This window comes from Monomorium pharaonis, chromosome 3 (assembly GCF_013373865.1).
Source record: "Monomorium pharaonis isolate MP-MQ-018 chromosome 3, ASM1337386v2, whole genome shotgun sequence".
Taxonomy (NCBI): domain Eukaryota; kingdom Metazoa; phylum Arthropoda; class Insecta; order Hymenoptera; family Formicidae; genus Monomorium; species Monomorium pharaonis.
The window spans coordinates 25,425,635-25,448,175 of NC_050469.1; the positions used below are offsets into that span (position 1 = coordinate 25,425,635).

The window sequence follows — 22,541 nt, forward strand, 5'->3', positions numbered from 1 at the left end:
GGCATCGCGGAAAAGCGACAACAGTAAACTTCGAGTAATGCGAGCAATCGACTTTACATGCCTTTTTTTAGATAGGATAGGATAGGATAGGATATATATGTTATGTACTATATAACTAGAGAGAAAAGCAGCCGGTCTAGTGATGCGATTTTGAATCTGCAATGCTTTAAAATAAAGTCACAGTTAAATCACCGGTTTTTGATATAAGATATTTTATATATAAACCTATTATTTTAATTTATGGTAAAATAGTTTTAGACTTATCGATACATACTGAGATGCAGCGAAATTGATACTACATTAAAAAATCTGTAATTTTATCTACATTTTATTATATTATTATTTTTATTTTAATGTAAAATAGTATATGACAAGAAATATTGACAAAAAAATAAAAAAGCACATATTCACACAAAAGAGGATTGATTGATTCTATTCAGCAGATCGAGATGGTGGAGGGCTTCAGATTGATCTGTTTTGACCGATTGAAATTTTAAAACTAAAATAATAACTAATACTGTAAAATTACTTAAAGATGGATTTTATATATAATATACATATAGTCTCTTTAATGATATATGAGCGAGGAAATACTGGCGATATGATCATTATTATATAAAAGCCATTTTATATAATTTAATTCTGGCTTACGAATGCAGAAAGCGCAGATCGCAGTTAAACAAATTAATTACGGTTAGTTTTCATATTTTTCTTCCTTTTTCTGTTTCTTTTTAAGCATGCTGTCCACGTACTCTTTGCGTTTCAACACGAATTTCATTGTAACGTACGAACGCCTTTGTAACGATTAGATCATCATCATTATCATCATTATTGTTGTCATCACCCCGGCGGCTTTCGTTTGCGCCAACTGAATTATCATAAGTATATCCCGGATGCGATTATTATCATTAAGAATAACCGACCCTTGGTTCTCTCTCTCTCTCTCTCTCTCTTTCCTTTTTCTTTTTCATTTACTCCTCCTTCATCTTCCGTTCGTCTTTTCCCGAAGAGATAAGATGACCGACCACGCGCGCCCTGTCATGGCCCACGCGACATTTATTACAACCAATCGGCTCTTCAAATAATCGTTCTAAGCGACACGGACAATTCTCTCATCTGATTAAATTCCATACGTCCTGGAATGCGTCACTTTGTAAATAATCAATAATCATGCATATATAACGAGATCATGTTGTCTAATCAACTAAGAGAAAGATTCGTCCCGTAGAAAACAAGAGAACTAATTAATTGAAATTTTATTTTACAAAATTATGAATATTTGTGAAAAATAAATATTAATTTCAAATAAATTAATTTTAAATAAATCCATTGCTTCGACTCTCGTTAACTTTTGCGTTTTTTTTTTTTAATATCTAGTTTATTTTATTTTCTGTGCATAAAACAAAACAATTACAATAATCATGTTTTAGGAGAAAAAAGTAAAACGAAAACAAGAGAATGTGGCTGAAATAATTTCGGCTTTACTATGGGTCGGTTGTTCCAACTTCTTGGTAAACTTATCTATCAGGTAAATATATGTTTGTCTTTATTTATTTAAGAAAAGAAATGAAGATACACACATGCTTACCTGGTAGGTAAGTTTATCAAGAAGTTGGGACAAGCGGCCCTATATAAAGATAATAACGCCAAGTATATACATATATCTTTTAATTATTATGTACATTGAAGTATATTCATATTCCAGTCTATACACATATTATATTTTATAAATTTGCACTTTGATATACAAAGACAATTATATATATTGTGACGTGGCAAGCCCGCTGCTGCGAAGCAATGTCTCTCCGCTGTCAAAAAGACCAGACCAAGTCTCCTCGAGGAACGCAAAAGTCTCGAAACCAGGGAATCGCGTCTTAATTTTTATTTTATTTTATTTACGTCCCATATTTTCTGTTGTTCATATTTCACCTTGCCGAACAACGCGACACGGAGGATAAGCCGAAAGCCGAAAAATTTCACGGGGAGAGACCGAGAGAGATGGGGAGAGACCGGCAGAGACGGTGAGAGACCGGGAGAGACGGGGAGAGACCGAGAGAGACGGGGAGAGACCTGGAGAGATGGGGAGAGACCGGGAGAGATGGGTGAGACGGGGAGAGACGGGGAGAGACCGGGAGAGACGGGGAGAGACCGAAAGAGACGGGGAGAGACTTGGAGAGATGGGGAGAGACCGGGAGAGACGGGGAGAGACCGGGAGAGACGGGGAGAGACCGGGAGAGACGGGGAGAGACCGGGAAAGCCGGGCGAAGTTGAGGTGGTGAGACGGAAGCTGATCGAAGGGAAGAGGCGGAGGATAGAGCAGAGACTAGACAGCGATCGAGCCACGTTTTAGTGTTCGGAATTGTGAAGCGTCTGCCATTAGCGGGACAGTTAGTTTGATGCTTTGCGCATGTGGCCGGTCGCGGGCGAGGAGAGCCTTGCGCCCGCTTTGTCGCAAGCTAAAGGGGCAGATCCGAGACCGAGGCAAACCTCCTGGAAGAAAACGTGCGTTGTGTCGCGTCGGACTAACGCGATAAACACACGCGGAGTTGCGCGCGCCACGCGATCAGAGAGCGTCGTTAACCGGCTATCGAGCCGTCCTGAAAGCAAGTATATCACGAGATTGCCGGAGCATCCTCGCAGCGTTGCTCTGGATTATTCAAACGTTACGCGTGGAAGCGAGAGAGAGAGAGAGAGTTGGACGTAGGCGCGAGGGCCGCGAGGGAGCACGCGGCAGCTTAGCGCTGATACATCGCCAGTACAACCCTTGCGCATCCCTTTTGTGTCACGAATCTTGGAGCCGTTACTTTCCGCCAGTGCCCGTAGACCATGATTCTTGCGATTTACTTGATTTCGTCTTACTTATCTTTTCTAATTTTCTTCTACTTAAGTTTTTTTTCGTCATACTCATCTGTCATTGAAATCACTAAATAAATTGTTAACTCTTTACTTATTTAGATTTGAATGTATTATTCTGTTTACCAGTCTATCGCGTTATTATCGGAACCGCCTTGTTTCACTACCCTGCCCCTCTGCCGTTAGGTCGAGCTAGCTAATCCTCGCGAATGGATCGAAATCGATATTTTATAGAATTCACGTCGCAAATTGACCTCGTTGATGTGCGCGTCTCTGGTGCCAAACTTTTCCAGAATATCGTGAAACGGTCGAGATCTATTCGTAAGGTCACCTTTTACTCGTTTTGATCGTGGTGATTCCACTGTGGAAAGTACTCGTGACTATATATTATATATACATACATACATTGTATATATATATATATATATATATATATATATATATATATATATATATATATATATAATTATGAAACTAATATTTTATTCATGTATATTTTTATTTACACATTTCATATAGCAATTTTATTTGTAATTTCATAAGAAAAGAATTTGTCGCATTTAAACTGATACGTATTTCATAATTTTCAATCGTGATAATATATATAAGAATGAATCACATTATATAAATTACGTTGTAAAGAGTACATTATCGCGTAAAGATAAATTTTGTTACACTCTTATATATAAAATATAAAATTACTTTCTCGCTTATACGTTGTTATTACAGTCTCACAGTGTATAATCATACTATATTTTATGTATAATTATAATAATATAAATTATCATAAAGAAAAGAATAACAGGAGAAAGAATATACTCCGCAACGTGGCTAAGCAGACACGGGGAACGCTATAGACACCATATTAGTCATGGTGTAAGGATACCTTACACTATAAGGTATCCACACTGTAAGTATCCTTACACCATGATATTAGTGTGCACTACTAAAAAAGAGAGATAGAGAGAAAGCTGTATAGAATGCTATATTACTGTGGATAACCATTATATTTTCTAGCTACACCTCCCCCCCCCCATCTAAAAAAAACCTTACACTTTCTCTTGTTATTCTTTCTTTCATGTAAATTACAAATACTATTTTGTCGACATTGGAAACCATTTGTTTTAATTGCATTGTACAAGAATCTCTCTCTCTCTCTCTATATATATATATATATATAGCTAGGAAATATGCTGTTTGCTTTTAATTCATTTATTATAGTCATAATAATGACATTATCGAAAATGTACTTGCAATAAAATCTTAAAGTATATTACTAAATTATTCAATTATAACAGTAATGAAATATTAAGTTCTTGTACAATTCAATTAAAATATATTATTTTATATATATCTAAGCAAAATTACTTTTCTTGTCCAAGCTAATACGCAGTCAATAATATAAATAAAAAGAAGGAAACAATTTTTTTTTATATCACCAGCACCATTTTTCAGTTCTGCTTCAAAGAAGAATTATATGTATGGATACACATAAATATGAAATGTAAGTAATGTACAGATATTACGAACAGATACATCGTTTCTTTGCAGTAATAAAAGAAAAATAAATATATATATACACACATATTAATATATTTTATACTACATATATGTAGTATAAAATATATTAATATATCACATAAACTATATTTATGTATTATCAATATATATGCATTTTTAAATATATTTAGAATTAAAAATAATAAAAAGAATGAGAGCTATGGAAAGGAAGTCATGGAAAAATATAAAAGAGTATTTTAAATTATTGCTTTTACAAAGAATGTAACATATGTATCTGATTGTAAGAAATTTGCGAGATTGATTTTAAATAATCGCATATTTTGTGTGTGTGCTATGTAAATTACATAAAATTTAAATTGGACGGGGAGTTTTTTGGCACGTACTGGTCCATAGCTTAATGGCACTTTCACGCCACTTCTGAAAGTGGATACATTAATCGTATCATTACACTTAAATTTCTATAATTGTTCTACAATATCATGATCATTTTTGTAAGAAGACTGTTTAAAACTGTTTTTTTGAGAATGCTTAGTCCTTTGTAATTCCTTCGCGAAATACACTATGGTTTTCTTCAGACCTTCAGCCAAAGGAACCTTGGGCTCCCAATTTAAATATTTTTTTGCTCTAGTGATGTCTGGTCTTCTTCTCTGCGGATCATCTTCAACCGCCGCGAGTTCAACTATTTCACTGGTAGCACCCACTAAGTTTTTTATTATACTTGCAAATTCTAAAACAAATTAAAACATTAAATCAAACTTCAAATATTAAAATGTCAAATATCAAGAATAATAAACGGTTCTTACTTTCGATTGTATGCTCCACAGGATTTCCAATATTCACAGGTAATGTGTAATTTGATGCCATTAATGCTACCAATCCGTCTACTAAATCAGATACGTATTGAAATGATCGCGTCTGTTTTCCACTGCCATAAATCGTAATCGAATTATTTTGTAAAGCCTGTAGGATAAAATTTGAGACGACGCGACCGTCATTCATATGCATTCGCGGGCCAAAAGTGTTGAAAATTCGTGCAACTCGGACAGAGACTCCTTCTTGTCTCATGTAAGCGTAGCTTAATGTCTCAGCAACCCGTTTTCCTTCGTCATAGCATGCCCGCGGACCTATATTTCAACAATTTAAATTACACTTCTCCAAGGAAATATAACTTAAGAAAAAAAAAAAAAGAAAAACATGTATTTGCACCAGACATCTTACCGATGGGATTGACGTGACCCCAATAAGTTTCGGACTGCGGATGCTCGTTAGGATCTCCGTACACTTCCGACGTGCTCGCAATTAATACTCGTGCACCAACTCGTTTTGCAAGTCCTGAAATATCGTTGAAAAAAAGAGAAAGAGAAAGAGAGAGAGAGAGAGAGAGAGAGAGAGAGAGAAAAGAAAGAGAAGAAAAAAAAATTATATACAATGTTATTTCAAATATCTTCATTTTCAAATTCAGTTTTATCATTCAGTTCTTTTTCAGCTCACCAAGCATATTTATTGTGCCCAAAGTATTCGTCTTGATCGTTTTCACGGGATTTAACATGTAGTGCGGTGGACTGGCTGGACTAGCGAGATGATAGATCTCATCGACCTCCAGGTACAACGGCCTCACGATATCGTGGTGCACCAACTCGAAGTTCTCATGACCGACCCAATGCTCCACATTTCGCTTTCTACCGGTGAAGAAATTGTCGACGACTATTACTTCGTGTCCGGCGAGCATCAGACGGTCGACCAAGTGGGAACCGACGAAACCCGCGCCTCCCGTTACCAGTATTCGTTTCCGGTTCTTATAGTTCAAGAATTTCACCGTCGGGAAATCCTTTGCTACCCCGTTCTTAATCGCCGCCTCCAAATGCTGGAGCTTACCCTCCAGCTCGCGGATTCGAACCTTCGCCTCCTCGATGTCCTTGATGTCTCCATCGGATGGCTCGGTGATTTCATTCTTGTCGTCCAAGCCAACTTTATTCTCACTGAGTATGACGCGATGTCGACCACGGTTAAAAGATTGTTCCTCTTCTGTAGTTACTAGAGTTTTGTAAAAGCCTAGAACTGTTATAAACATAAAAAAATAATTATACAGATCTATTCCTTATGCATTTTCAACAATATAATATTTAGATTCGTAACGTATTAATGAGCAAAATTATAAAGTATAAAGAATAAAAATTAAAAAAAAGCTTATTATAAATTCGAGGCATTCTTTTTTTATAAACAAAATCAAGTATAAATTACATATTAACTTATTGTTTAAAAAAATGCACATATGTATATAAATATTCTATATCTATTATTTTATTATATTATTTTATAAATATAAATAAATTCTTATAAAAGTCATAGAGGTTCAATAAAATGTCCAGATTGATATAATGGTAAATGTTTTTTGCTTTTTGTAATATTTAATTTATTTATCTAATATATCGTTCACTAATAGCAGTCTATTTAAAATAAACCATATGCAATCGTAACAATGTTTTAGATTATTTTAGAATGTTAGAATAACTGATTTGAAATTTCAATATTGCATGATGTTACGAACTTTTGCAAAATGTATAAAAATAAAATTAATACTTTTGTTATTATACAGCGATCTGTTATCCATCACAAACAGAATGACTCTCTATATTATATGTACAGTTTAAGACACAAGACATTATTTATTATGCGTTACTAAAGAGAAGACTTAAAATATAAAATATTATCTCAAAATTATAAATATCAGCCATTCTGCTAAGATCTTTACTCTCCATTTCTCGTTCGGCGTGTTCAATGGCTCAGCGCGAATGGCCAAATGTTACATAATTACGTAAATTATACACCGCTTATATATTTGCGGTCCGAAAGAAAGAAAACTTTCCGATTGTCATTTTTTAAATTTAAATATTAATATAATTCTTATTTTACGAAAAACAAGATCGGAAGAGAATGTTATTTATTATTCGCGCTCAGTTATCTTTAGTCCTGTTCTTTTTAGTTGAACTTGCACTTTTTTTTCAGGTTAGAAAGGAAAGAAGAAAAAATAAACTGTGCAAGAAATTCAGCTAAAAAGAACAGATTTTTTGTTTACATTTGTATGCCGAAGTAATCGGAACAGCACTTGTTAGCATTGAAGTGAAAAAAATACGAAACGCTTCGCATTTTCTTTGGAAAAAATTTAATCGAAATTAAAAGTTCGGTTATCGTTATCGATAAAAGTTATGTAGATTAAATCTCTCAATAATACGGCATTATGCAACATCGCGACATGTAATCACAAGTGTCTAATTATTACAGTGATTCAATTGTCAAAGGACGTCTCAAACTTGTACAGAAACGAGAAAATGCCGAAAAATTACTTTCAAAAATATTCCTTTGTTTTATTTGATGGAAAATTACTCTATCAACGACTTGTAACCTTCGGAAAACATTCAATCGTATATTTTGTCGAGTTTTACTCACGCACATGAGAGATAAATGCACGACGGAAACATTAAAAAGCACTAATTTTGCAACATTATACTAGCGTGAGTCATTTTTAGTACTTTAGCACTACTTTAGTAGCAGAGCGTACTACTGCGTACTCCAAGAACCGTATAATGATCGTTACGTAAACATAAAAAAACAGACAACTTAAAAAAAAAACAGCCGAAACAGAATACAACGAACAATAAATTATAGATCTGTGAGCGAGAAAGGGGAAGGGCAAGGGCGAGAAGCCAAGGGATTTGAAAAATCGCCTGACGCTGTATTCGCGAGAATACAAAACAAAACCAAGTAAATTAGGAGATCGTACGACATCACTATCACTGAATTTATTGCATTGTCCGATCGCGGCGCATTAACCGCGAATAAATCACCGTTGCTCGGGGTGCAAAGGAGTCCGGACGGATCCGGACCGTACGAGTTTTAAAACGAGGCGCTCCTGCGACGACAGCTCTCGTTTACCTAGGTATCCATAACCTTATCCGGGATTAAAAAAACTCACTCACCCAGCAGCACACAAACCGCGAAGATCGCGACCTGCTTCATCTTGCGTTGCGTGACAACCATGCTTCAAATTCGCACATGACTCGCTCCCACACACAAAATCGCACTTACGTCACGGCCCCCGTCGCTGCACGCCGCCACGGTAGACGACGACGGGCGTCGCGTTCGCCCGCGCGACACGGGAGACGCGGGTTCGTGGAATCGAGCCAGTTTGACTAACTACCGATTTCACAGTGTACACACGGGATTAGGAAACATAACCTCCGCGACGAATGGACATCGACCGAACGTGCATTCGATCGTGCTCCGCGATGCACCTGCACCATGCACGCGCCGCGACGTGCTCGTGGTTTGGTTATTGACGCGGTATCGCGGTGCCGTCGGAGACGACAGAGGACGGAAACACGAGACACAAGTGTTGCCATCTAAACAGTAACATTCGGAAATTCAAGCGAAGATTTACCCGTCGTGTAATACATGACATTAGGATAATATAATAAAAAAATAACGTTAACTTTATAATTTATTTTATTTATTCAAATTATTACAATATCGCGAGACGATTTGCAAATTACATACTTAATTATAGTGAATAAATTATTTCGTAAATAACGTTCAGTTATAAAATTGCATTCACATTGTCATCACTCCATGCGAGTAAAAACTTAAAAAAAGATTATTTTAAAAAAATGTAGTTTTAGAGTAATACAGAGTAATACGTGAAGTTTTGCATACTTAAAGCATTTGTATAATAATAAAATTAACGTAAAATTAACCACGGCATGTGACGGCGCTGTCACGGCATGTGACGACGACACGGGTGCATGCAGAGTGCATGTACCGTCCGCTGTTAACTTAACCTCAAAAAACCTGACGCATCCAACTGGCTCGCACGCAGGCGCAGAATCAATTCTTCGATTAATATATAAAGGTACGGCAGTACAAAGGAAACATCTCGGGTGGTTTTCCTGCAGTCACGGTGGCAGTGGCATTTGAAACATGGCAGACATCATCGATTGTAACTTTCCTGTTTGGGGCCTGCTGCCTAAGAAAGAGACGGGTGTCACTCAGTTTCTCACCAAGTATCCGGAGTACGATGGCCGAGGTGTCGTCATTGCGATCCTCGACTCAGGGGTGGACCCTGGAGCCCCGGGTATGCAGGTGAGCGGTGAGGGTGAATCCACGCATTGGTTACTCGGTCGACACGCCTCCCGCAGGGCGCTGATTCCCTTCGTCCGAGGACCGCCTTTTCCCTTGAAACGCGATACCTTTGGAGTGGTGAATCATGTGTTTCGATGACAAGTACCGTTCCATCCCTTACTTACAGTCCGAGATGTATATACCCTCACGCCAACTGTCTCCATCAAAAGATAAAAGTCATGCTGTTCGTTTACTTTTGCCCGATATGACGATCTTACTTTGTCACATGTTATGAGAAAATATTGATTGAACATTAAAAAATTGTGTGTACTTTGTCAGGCTAATGACGTCTTGAAATCTATTAATCCTGATTGAGTTTTGTTAGTGATTTAATTTCATATTCATTATAGCCTCTCGTATCATACTATGATTTTTCATTGATTTTTGTCATTATACTTTATTTCATAATAAATTATGAAGTTATATTATCAGTTTTTATTCTTTATGTGTATATACATTTTCAGTGGATTTTATTAATATTTATTTATATCTTTGTAACAAAAACTCTTAGAATAATTTTAATAATAAGCTTCAAAATAAAGAATCAATATTATACAATATATATAGGTGACTTCAGATGGAAAACCAAAAATTATTGAAAGATTTGACTGTAGTGGAGCAGGAGATGTAGATACTAGCAAAGTTGTTCAAGCACCAGATGGATATATAACTGGTCTGACTGGTCGTAAATTAAAGGTATGTTACAAACGGTTTAGTTGTTTAGAAAAGATATGTCATGTACGAAAAGTCATTCTATATTTTTTTATTTTTAATGCAGTTTTCTAATGTAGCTTTTAGAATGTTAAATTACTAGTTACTAGTATGAGTAAATAAAAATAAAATTTATTCACTAGTTTATTATTAATACATTAATAAAATTTATATAACATTTACTTACTAATATATAATAATAATTATACCAACCATATATGCAAGATATGAAGACATCTGATATAAATAATTGTAAATAAAATAAAATATGTGTTATTTAACATAACAGAACATTATATATGAATGATAATATTTGTTGTTTAGGTTCCATCCAATTGGAATAATCCTAGTGGAGAATACCATATTGGTTTGAAGAATCTGTATTCATTATATCCCACTAAACTAAAGGAAAGAGTAGTAGCAGATCGTAAAAAGCGTCTTTGGGATGATGGACATAAAACGGCATTTGCAGAAGCTTCCAGACAACTACAGGTAAAATAATATTTAATAATTATAATATATTAATACTTTAATTTATTGTTTCTGAATTATTACAATTTTTTTCATTTTTTTTACTTATAATCTTCAAAACTTTTCAAGCCTCTCCATAAATCATGCCAGATTGGATCAGAATTGAATTAAATATGTTAATAATTTCATAAGATAGATATATTAAATATCTCAGTCTTCGATGTTTAACGATTATTAAATACATTTTCCATGCTTTGCTGCATCAAGTCATTTTTCCTTACTTGATTCACACTTGTGACGTATCACAATTGCGGAAAATCTGTAGAAATATTTCTGTGTAGCATCATAATTAGAATTTTAGTCCATGTGATCCAAAGATAGGAGTCTCAAAGATGTGAGAATGTCAAATCATGCAATTAAATGAGGCCGCTATTTCACAACATGTCACAGTGATCCGTATCTAATGCTATATTTGTATTTGGCAGATTGATCAATTGTAAAGGCATTGATTCTATTATATAATATCTGCTTAAGTAAAGCCTATTATATATGTGTTATGTGTAGCATTTTTATTACTTTGTATGATGTATTTTTATACAATATATAATTAAGATATTAATTTAGAGATGCAAGAAAGTATTCAGAAGATATTTAAAGTTATAAGAAATTGAAGATATAAAAGTATATTACCTAATTATTGATAAAAAAATTATTTATATTATGTTCTTAAATGTAATTTGTAGGAATTTGAGAACAAAAATCCACAATTATCAACTTTGGAAGAAAGATTGCAAAAAGAAGATTTGGAAGCTCGAGTTGAAGTATTGAATAATATTGAAAAAAAGTATTGTGATGTTGGACCTACTTTCGATTGTGTTGTTTTCCATGATGGTAACATTTGGAGGTAATCATAATTCGAGTATGTGATAAACCTGAATACACATACCTATTTATTTAAAATCTATGTTATGCTTATTATATTTATTTGTTTAATTTGATATCTTTTTTCCATTACAGAGCATGCATTGATACTCTGAAGTAGGTAATTTGGAAAGTGGGATTTTTCTTGGCGAATATTCTGTCACGAGAGAGTTTGCTGCTCTTACTCAAGAAGACCAGTTAAATATTAGTATTAATATCCATGATGAAGGCAATACATTAGAAATTGTCAGCTTATGTTGTAAGTAATAAAAACTTTCTTGAAAATTTGTAAATTAAATGTCAATTCTTCTATATTGGGCTTTTTTTTAAATTAAATTATATTTCAGCGAGTCATGGAACACACGTGGCATCAATCGCGGCTGCATATTTTCCTGATAATCCAGAATTAAATGGAGGTAGCACCAGGAGCCCAAATTAATCTCGCTAACTGTCGGCGATGGACGTATTGGTACAATGGAAACTGGAACCTCTGTAGTACGGGCAATGATCCACATAATGCAACGTAAAGAGAAAGTTCATGTCATAAACATGAGTTATGGAGAACATGCCCATTGGTCAAATACAGGTAGAATAGAGAATTGATGAATGAAGTTATTGACGAATATGGCGTAAGTTGGGTTGCATCTGCTGGCAATCTTGGGCCAGCTTTGTGTACCATTGGTAAATATAAAATTCTATTATTAATTTTCTCTTTCATACATATTCTGTTGTATAATTTTTTAAAAATTAATTTTATTCCTTAATGTAATAAAATTGTGTTAATATCATAATGACAAGGTGTATTCATAAAATTAATTTCTTCATGCACTACGTCTTGACATCTTATATTTAAATACTTTAAAAAATATATAGGCACTCCTCCAGACATCAGTTCAAACAGTATTATTAGTGTTGGTGCCTATGTATCACCTGATATGATGGTAGCTGAATATTCTTTAAGAGAAAAAATGCCAGGTATGCCATATACTTGGTCCTCTCGTGGTCCAATGATAGATGGAGGTGCTGGTGTAACGGTTTGCGCACCAGGAGGTGCCATTACCAGCGTTCCAAATTTTACTCTTAGAAGAAGTCAACTTATGAATGGTACAAGTATGGCAAGTCCACATGTCACTGGGGCAGTTGGTGTGTATTACAATTTTATCTGTTATTAAAAATAGAAATGATTATACAATTATTCTTGTATCATACTTTCACATTTTTCATTTTTTTCAGCCGTTCTTATATCGGGTCTTCTCGCCAAGAGTTGTTTATACTCTCCTTATAGTATAAAAAGGGCTCTCTTGAAAATACCGCTCTTTTGTACCTAACTTAGATCCATTTGCACAAGGCTCCGGCCTATTGCAAGTCGAACGTGCATTTGATAATCTCGTCTCGTATTGTGATGCTCCTGAAAGAGATATACGTTTTGCCATCAATTGTGGCGTTAATAATAGTAAAGGCATTCATATGAGAACAGGTTGTCATTGATCGTCCAAAGGATTATGCAATTACGGTCGAACCAGTATTCATAAATAGCGAAAATATAGGTAACATTACCTATAATGATATATTTTGTAATGTTTTATTATTTTATTTATTATTACCATGTTATATATTTTCTAAAATAAGTAACATATAAAAAATAAGATTTTTTGTAATAAGTTTATGTTATTTTGTAGATCCAGCACGCAAAATTGATTTTAATCTGAAGCTAACGCTCGTATGCGATTGCTTCTTGGGTCCAATTTCCGACACATCTAGACTTGATGCATATGCCTCGTGCTTTTTCTATTAGAATCGATGCTACTAATTTACCAGAAGGTGTTCATGCCACTAGGTAAAAAAATACATTTTACACTGTATTATTGCATTAAATTTTAAAATTATTGTAAGAGTTTGTACTTATAATTTTTAGTATACGGGCATATGATGTAACTAATATTGCGAAAGGACCAGTATTTCAAATTCCGGTAACTGTTGTCCAACCAATGACAATACCGAAGACTGCACTTCTTCCAGACTTAGCTTACACGAATGTTTTATTTAAACCCAATACAATTCAACGTCATTTTATTCTTGTTCCAGAAGATGCTACTTGGGCAGGTAACATAACAAATTTTACTATCTTATTATAAATAATTATTTATTATAATTTAGATTATATTATATCGTACTTTTCTTTATTTAAATTAGTTCTTAGATTAAAAAGCACAGAAAAGGACAAGACTGGTAGATTTGTCATGCACACTGTTCAATTGAAACCTCGTTTAGCTTGTAAAACTCTTGAAGTTAACAGAGTAATCAGCGTTACATCTCAATCGGAAACTGTTCAACCATTCGCTGTTCAGGTATAAAAAATGTTTACGCACGCACGCACGCACGCACGCACACACACACACACACACACACACACCACACACACACACACACACACACACAAAATATACATTTTAGAAAGATCATGTTGTATTTTTTAGTTTATGTTCCTATATATTAATCGTTTTTATTTTTTTAGGGTGGATTAATTTTAGAAGTAGTTATTGCAAAATACTGGGCAAATTTGGGCGATATGTTTATTGATTATTGTATAGAATTTCATGGAATTCATATGATAAATGGCAATTTTACAATGCTGTCTGGAGATGGAATAAATCGCCTTGAATTACGCAGCTCTCTTAGAACGAAGAAGTTGTACCTAATGTTTCTCTAAAAACATCTGTTCAAGTCTTAAAGTATGTTATATTTGAAATATGCATTATATATATAATTATTTTCTAATTATAGTGATTATATGAGATTTATTTTATCATACAACATTATAGGCCTAATGAATCAAAATTGCTCCTTTACGAGCTCGTGATATTATCCCGCCATCACGACAAATATATGAATTACAACTAACTTATACATTCCACTCGGCAAATCAACTGAGGTCACACCAAATGCTGCGTTGCTTAGTGATTTGTTGTATGAAAGCGAATATGAAAGTCAAATGTGGATGATATACGACAACATAAACAATTGATAAGTTGTGGAGATGCATATCCATCTAAAGTGAGTGTTTGAGTGAATTGAAAAATTGGAATTACAATTGAATTAAATATATAATGCAAAATGTTGCATTATATATCGTTGCAAAATTGCATTAACTTTTTTATATATAATTCTCTTCTATTTAGATATAATACATTGCTTTTGACTATTTTGTGATATTATTCAATCTTTATACGCAGATTGTATGTAGATATATGGGACTTATAGTTATAATAATGCTGGTTTGAACAGTCGGCAAAGATAGGGATTTCTAGGCATAGAATACTCTGATGGTCTGCCGTTCCATCAAAGAGAGAGAATTGAGCGTATAAAATTTTTCCATTCTACTTGGAGTCAAATTTGGGGCTTTTAATACAACAGACCATGTGCGTTATTCTACTACACCGCGCTCCCTCTCACATATAATAATATATAAAATGCATAATAATATTGTTAATAAAAAATATGTAATATTTTGTATATTGTTACAATACAATAATATAACAATTCAAAGATATAAATGTGGAATAGCCTAGTTTAATTTATGAATATAATAGAATGAATAAGTTAATATATAAAAACAATATTAATCTGTTACAGGATACAATTCACAACTAGAAAAAGGAGATTACACTTGGAAAATGCATGTACGCCACGAGAAAAAAAGATTTGCTAGAAAGATTGACAGACATGCCATTACTTCTGAGTCAGAAGCTTAGTACACCAATTAATTTGGACATTTATGCAATCAATCACAAGCTATATTGGTGGAAAAAAAATGGTTGCTGCATCTATTCCACCTGGTATATTCTTCCTTTATATATTGCTCCACTATCTAACGAGAGCAATGAGTATATGGTTTTATATCTGTATGTGAAACTCTTTTCTTAGTTATCTTTGCTATTGTGTTATATAGATATAATATAGTTTTACAAATATAGTTTTTCTAATTGTAGTCAATTATAATAATAGATGTAGAGTTAAATATTTAGAATTATTTGTACAAGACTAATCTGCAACTCTAAAAGTTATTTACAAAGAAAATTTTATAATTTGAAACTTCTAATATATTAAAATTTTCTAATTGACCGATATTATAAAATATAATAAATGGATAATTAAAATTAATTTTATTATACTCGTATATTGAAGTTTCCAAATTAAATATTAATAATTTTATCTTTTTATACACATTAAAATATTAATAATTATCTTTTTTTCACCACAATTTTTTCATGTATCTCACATATTATGTACACCATTGTCTAATTCACATCACACACACACACACACACACACACACACAAACATATAGATATATATAATTTAAAACATGATATTTATTAAAAATATATCATGTATGATGTCTATTAAATCATCTTTATATACACTGTTTTTTATGTTGAACATTCTATGCAAAATTTTACATTTTATGCAATTATTTTTTGTATTTGTATATAAATATACATTTTAAACGTGTAGTATAAACTTTTAACACTTTACGAATTAAAAATTAATATTATGATAGTTTTTTTGGTTTAATATAAATATTATTGACTTTTAGTTTTTTTATTTTTATTTGATTGTTGACCTAAATATATGAATAATAATATTCATATAAACGGGTTTTTTATGAAAAAAATATGTATTATATATTTTATGCGTATATGTATATATGGATAAAAAAACTTTTATGAATATTATTTTCTGATAATTTATGTAAGATGTTTCTAAATTGATGTCATAAAGTTTACACACATTTTCTTTGATCAACTTGGAACCGACTTTTCCTTATAAAATATTGGAAATTTTATTTATATATTCTTTCATTTTAACATTAAATATCTTACATTTTATATCGAATAATAGTTGTAAGTCTTATATTAAAACTTTATTGAAGCAAAATTTTTAAAATTGAATAAATAATATGAGAAAAGATTTTGGACAAAAACACATACGCATGCGCGCTTTCGTTAGAAAATGTACATAACAAATTGATTAAAAATATATGTATATGTAAATTCTGTGACATTTATTAGAGATATTTATAAAATAATATATATTTAGTGCTAAAGTGCTACTAAGATAACTTTTTTTCATCTTACATTGCAGCACTGAAAACATGTGAGTTTATAATACAATTTTTTAATATACTTTGCATTTGAAAGCTTTACATAAAATTGAGGATATTTGCTACTCAATTTAATGGCAACGCATTTTTAAATGCATGCTGATTGTCTATCCTTAATCAAGATATTGTATATAAGATACAATATCAAGATATTGCTTATTGTAAGAAAAGGTACACATTTGAAAACATAGGTAAATTTTATTCCCTTTATTTTTTTTCTTAAATATCAAGTAGTAGAAATCACACATATAATACATAAGTGTATATGTATTGTATCAATTACACATAGATCAAACTTATATAGTAAGAAAAACTTACCTATGTATTCAAAAATAAAGTACTGCTTTTTCTGGTACTTTCAATTAATTTGATATTTTGTTTCAAAAATGTTTCAAATTTTAAAAACCTCTTAATAGATTTCATATTTATATTTATGTAACTGTTTTCACCATTTTATTATCCAATTACTTACAAAATTTTATTCAGGAAATTATTTGACTTTACACACACACACACAACACACACAACACACCACACACACACCCACACAACACACACACACACCACCACACACACACACACACAACACAGAGCTTATATACGAATTGTACGCTAATGTAACATATTAACATATTACATTAATGTACATTAATGTAACATATTGATACAAGAATGAAATGTATATTTCTCTATGAGAATATTATGTTCTGGTGTATGTTATGAGACTACTGTGCTCTTCTTACAGTATTCAACTTATTTTCTGTTCTATCTGGCTTCAGCATGTAACAACAAAAATAAAAAAATAACAGCTGCTATGTTTACAATTAAAGTATATACTTTTATTTTGGTTTAATAATATTCATTAAATGTTTTTTTTCTTTTCTTTTGCAAAGAGATCCAAATACGCTACCCCTGGTAGTTATCTTCAAGGTATATTGACTTTCTGTAAAGATGATATTGAAAGAAAGTGGATAGTTACGTCTTTAAATAATCATATCTGAGCCCACCAGAAAAATGCCAGCCCTGCTCCTAAATCTGAGAAAGAGAAAACTACAAAATGGGATGAATATCAAGAAGCATTAAGAGATTTAAAATGCAATTACCTTGCCAAATTTGGTAATCTAACATTCAGATATGTAAATGTTTAGATATACAATAGGATATAATAAATATTTAAAGTAATTCGTTAGTGCTGTCATATATATAGTTTTATCTTTTTTCCGGTTTTATATTACCGATAGCACCGTCTATAAGTAAGTTGGATTGAATTTAAGATATGATTTATGTATTTATGTCTTTTTTGTATTGTATAAATGTTACTTCTGAGCATGTAATTACAATTGTAGCATTTACATAATTTTTAGGTTTTTATATGTGTCAATATTATACCTATGACTACAGTTTTTTTACAGTTTTTTCCTCTATTATTTGGTAAAGAAATTATTTACACATTAACAGCGTACATAATTTATTTGAGACATTTGTTATCATAAACAAATCTAACATAGATATCTACGTATATGCAAATGTGACCTTTAATATATATATATTTAATATATGATATTTTCTTTACATATCATACCTTAATTGAAAATTTATTTTTAAGAATTAATGAAAGTTTTTATTCATACAGAGCCTGGCGAACACACCAATACACTGTATGGAGAATTGAAAGGCGCCTTCTCAGATCATTTGCCCGTCCACACTGCCATGTTAACGTCTTTAGATTCTTCGGAGGCACGGCGAATATACCACAAAATGATCTTTCAGAAAAACGCTATTGCATTTGCCAATAAATAATAACAGTCGCCGACTCTGTGATCACAAATATTGATCAAGACAAGTATTAGCATATATGGATTGAAAAATGATCAACGTCCTGATGCAGCTAAATAAAATAACTATGGAGAAAGCAAAAGAACAATTGATCGAAGGATTAGTGAAAAAAGGCTGTGCATTGGCGCGATTGTACGTACATGGAACGAAGACTGGAGAGGGAGATGGATTTTGAACATTTGCTTGAAAAGCGTTACACATCACTGGCAAGAAGTACAGAAATTCGCTGAACCTACTGATAGTAAGGTAAAAAATAATATATTTAAATTTTTTAATGAACAAAAGTAACAACTATTAACATAGATATCTATGTAAGCTTGAATAAATGTTATATTTATAATTAATATGCTGTAAAATGATAAACAAGATTTACCTTTTTTTAGGTTATTATTTTATCATTATGGCATGCACACATCAATAATCACTATGGACGTTACTTGAAATTATTGACACGTTATTATGAAGAAAAACCATTGAGAGAAATTGATGAAAAGTGCATTGAAATTGCGAAACTTCTAGGATGGGAACATGGTCGCGTCTTCTCACCACAAGTATACCAACACGTTACCCAACTACATATAGATCATTTTGATCACTGGTGAGTATTGTTGATTTTAATCCTAAATTTAAGAAAAAAATACATGATAATAAATATGATAAATTACAAATAGCTTTTTATCATTATCGATTTTTTACAATTTAAATCTATATTAATTATTTGTTTTCATTCAAATTGATGAAAAATTTCATTGGACATTAATTAACCATATAATGCTGTATATAATACAAAAATATATTTCTTCCAGATTTTGTGAAGTCAATGTGCGAAAGATGATAAAGAAGATTTATGAAAACCATTTTCAACACATCTTGTAATAACAATGACAAACAAAAGTCAGGGGTAATATACATTTAGAAAATATAAATTATCATAATAAACTAATGATTTAGATGACTAACTGCAGTGCTGAACTGACTTAAAATAAATCATATCGTATTTATGCATCTGATTGCTTAACAGAAATTGACAATTTTTTATATAAAATAGAAAAAAAATTGATTAAAAGTTCACAAATATAAATATAAGTAACAAGAATAATAAAATATTTATTCGCAAAAGTTAATATATTGATATTATTTAAAAAACTGATAAAGAAAATTGATAAAGTTTTATTTGAATAAGTAGAGGAGAGAAGGGAGTTATAAACCACTATTTCCTTTTATTTAAATAACTTCGTAAATATTTATATGACATAATTCTTATCGGTACAAGTTTGTTAACCATTCTGCCAATTAATATTGTCAATAAACAGAAGTTGGTTCGAATATACATAAAAAAACATATTAACAATTTACTGAAAAGAGAAAAATGATTTGTGATTGGGGAACCTTATAGAAGGATATGACACTACCAAAAATATTCTCAAAATTTTAATTCTATAATATAAAAAATTAATGCTCTTTGGCGTACATTATTTATCTTACATATCAATATTATAAAAGTATTGTACGTCGGTATCTTGTACATAATATTACACAAAAGTATCAAAAATATATATAAAAAATTGTTTTTACTCTTGTGCATTGTAAAAGTATTATAAATGTATTAACACAAACAATATTAGTTAACAAGTATCGTAAAAGTAAACCAAATTACATGCGAAAGGATTATAGGACTCAGATTTGCGATACTCGCACTCGCAAATAATCCATAACGCAGGCAATATAACTTTACATGCATCTCCAATGCACGCATAAGCATACATTACGTCAAATATTTAATTACGTCATTTGAAAGCCTCAGTTACATTTTTAATAATAATAAAAAAAATACTATCATTTTTTCAAAATGACAAAGAATACACAACTATTAGATACCTGCAATACTGAAAATTCAGCTTTTATGACAACACAATCAACACTAATGACTAGTTATTATGTTTATAATGTCTAAATAGTATATAAAGAAGTAATTTGGACAATAACCCGAGGAATTCAATACAAAGTATACAAGATATCATAAAATTCATAACTATCTTAGTCTATAAGTAACCGCTTTTCTCTCTACTCAATTAAAATGATTTTAATATTACATTTAATAAAGGACGTTATCTCAATATTAATTTAGAAAATTTATTTTTTAGTCAACATTGTGTTACGAAATATCAATTTTATTATATAAGCAATGTATCCACTTAACTCTATCGTATTTCTATTTTTACAGTAAATATATGTAAATATATAAACGTGTTTGTTTTTAATTTTTTATATCTATGGGATTTGGGATGTTACTTACACCGTTTTCGTTAGCTTGAACACATACAACTCGTATAACATAAATAATACTTGAGAGGGAGAGAGAAGAACTATAGTTTCAAAAGTATCAAGTGATATACTATTCACATATATGTTTAGTACAAGATACTCTTTTATATTTTATCTAAAGAAAAATACACTATCAAAAGGAATATATACACATTGCATACATATTGGAACTAAATTTCATAAAATATTACATTTTAAATGCTAACAAAATCAATTCATGTAACAATGTTTTTTTATAAAAAAAATAAAAAAATTTATATACGTTAAAATAAATAATTGTTTGGAACAATAATAATCTACACACACAAGCACGCGCGCGCGCGCGCGCGTTATTTCAAGTAAAAACAATTCATATTAAATATTGTTCAATATATAATATATAAATGTCGAACAATAATTTTCTCTTCATTTTCTCATAATTAGATAAAATGGTAATGTTTCTAGAAAAACATCTTAAAATTATGTGAAAACTACTACTTGCTTTTTTCAGTTGATTTATTTACACAATAAAACCAATAAATAATTTTAGATCAAATATTATTTTTAAAAACATTCGTTATCTCTAATCGACTGACTCAATTGCTTAATAAACATCAACTTATATCTACTGAATAAAGCTATTTTCCATCTTTAAAATGTTTTTCTTCATAATGTCCCACATGTAATTATAACCCTTATTAACAAAATTTTGGCATTTAAAATGTCTTGACGTATATCTACATAAATCTTTTGGAAAGGATACAAATATGAATCACAAAGAGATGTATTTGGTAAACAAAATTAATAAGTAATGGGGGAACATACGGAATAAGAGATATTGTAATTATGACTCTACCATTATTTAGCTGCCACTTCCATCATATATGAAAGATTTTTTAATAATGAAGTAGATATTTTGTGGTACCATCCTGAATTTACGCAAAGCCGTACCACCAGGGCAAAAAAGTAATTTTATTAATTACATTATTAAGTTGAAATATCAAATTACATATCATCAAATATCAATAATACTTTTGCTGCGTTGAATTATTTTCAGTAAGTGAAGCTTGTACACTTATATGTTTGCTTGTGGCTGTACGAATATTAAAAAGAAGATATATCGATTTATGATATAGAAAATGTTCGAGGTTGAATATTATTGTAGCAGAGGCGATGATAGAGGGTAATATGATCATGCGTGGCTCATTAAAAAAAAGCTTATCACATCCATATTTAAAATACCGAAGACGCTTTAAGACATGGAGGCAAGAGTTAAACATATTAAAAGAATGGGTACGGTAGGAATATTAAATGAAAATCTTACTGTGTATAAAATTTTGTATATTTTTTAATATTCACAGTTAGAAATATTTTATTGATTTTTATTTATGATTTCTCATTCAGTTGCATTTCTATTTAAATAATTTTGTAAATAAGATGTTGCGCTTAGATAATATATATAATACCTTTGTCACAGAAGTTTAATATCTTTCATGAGGAAATAGAAACAAGCTTATGTAAAAAACATAACATATTTTTACATGAATGGTATAAAGCTCCGAAATCTCATACTTTGTTTATGTTA

General features: G+C 31.4%; 2 protein-coding genes across 2 annotated transcripts; one reads left to right on the forward strand and one right to left on the reverse strand.

Annotated features, from left to right (window-relative positions):
- Nucleotides 1-3,333: 3,333 nt before the first annotated feature.
- LOC118644104 (UDP-glucuronic acid decarboxylase 1-like) lies at nucleotides 3,334-8,691 on the reverse strand. Its single transcript, XM_036283728.1, has 5 exons — nucleotides 8,352-8,691; nucleotides 5,866-6,432; nucleotides 5,593-5,706; nucleotides 5,178-5,498; nucleotides 3,334-5,101 (listed from the first exon to the last, which is right to left on the reverse strand). Exons 1-5 carry the CDS (start codon nucleotides 8,410-8,412, stop codon nucleotides 4,833-4,835), a joined length of 1,332 nt encoding a protein of 443 aa, XP_036139621.1. The 5' UTR covers nucleotides 8,413-8,691; the 3' UTR covers nucleotides 3,334-4,832.
- Nucleotides 8,692-9,208: 517 nt separating this feature from the next.
- On the forward strand, nucleotides 9,209-19,250 carry LOC105838725 (tripeptidyl-peptidase 2). The gene is given in 39 exon segments (XM_036283735.1): nucleotides 9,209-9,510; nucleotides 10,117-10,245; nucleotides 10,585-10,752; nucleotides 11,475-11,635; nucleotides 11,749-11,762; nucleotides 11,765-11,911; nucleotides 12,000-12,067; nucleotides 12,069-12,089; nucleotides 12,091-12,244; nucleotides 12,247-12,333; nucleotides 12,526-12,795; nucleotides 12,886-12,968; nucleotides 12,970-13,131; nucleotides 13,133-13,199; nucleotides 13,332-13,381; nucleotides 13,383-13,489; nucleotides 13,568-13,755; nucleotides 13,846-14,000; nucleotides 14,168-14,327; nucleotides 14,330-14,384; nucleotides 14,475-14,482; nucleotides 14,485-14,568; nucleotides 14,571-14,660; nucleotides 14,663-14,710; nucleotides 15,286-15,344; nucleotides 15,346-15,431; nucleotides 15,433-15,488; nucleotides 15,491-15,543; nucleotides 16,663-16,667; nucleotides 17,712-17,932; nucleotides 18,058-18,069; nucleotides 18,450-18,560; nucleotides 18,563-18,659; nucleotides 18,661-18,708; nucleotides 18,710-18,820; nucleotides 18,822-18,840; nucleotides 18,842-18,898; nucleotides 19,036-19,177; nucleotides 19,180-19,250. Coding segments are annotated over 39 exon segments (3,780 nt in total). The 5' UTR covers nucleotides 9,209-9,348; the 3' UTR covers nucleotides 19,245-19,250.
- The last annotated feature ends 3,291 nt before the right edge of the window (nucleotides 19,251-22,541 follow it).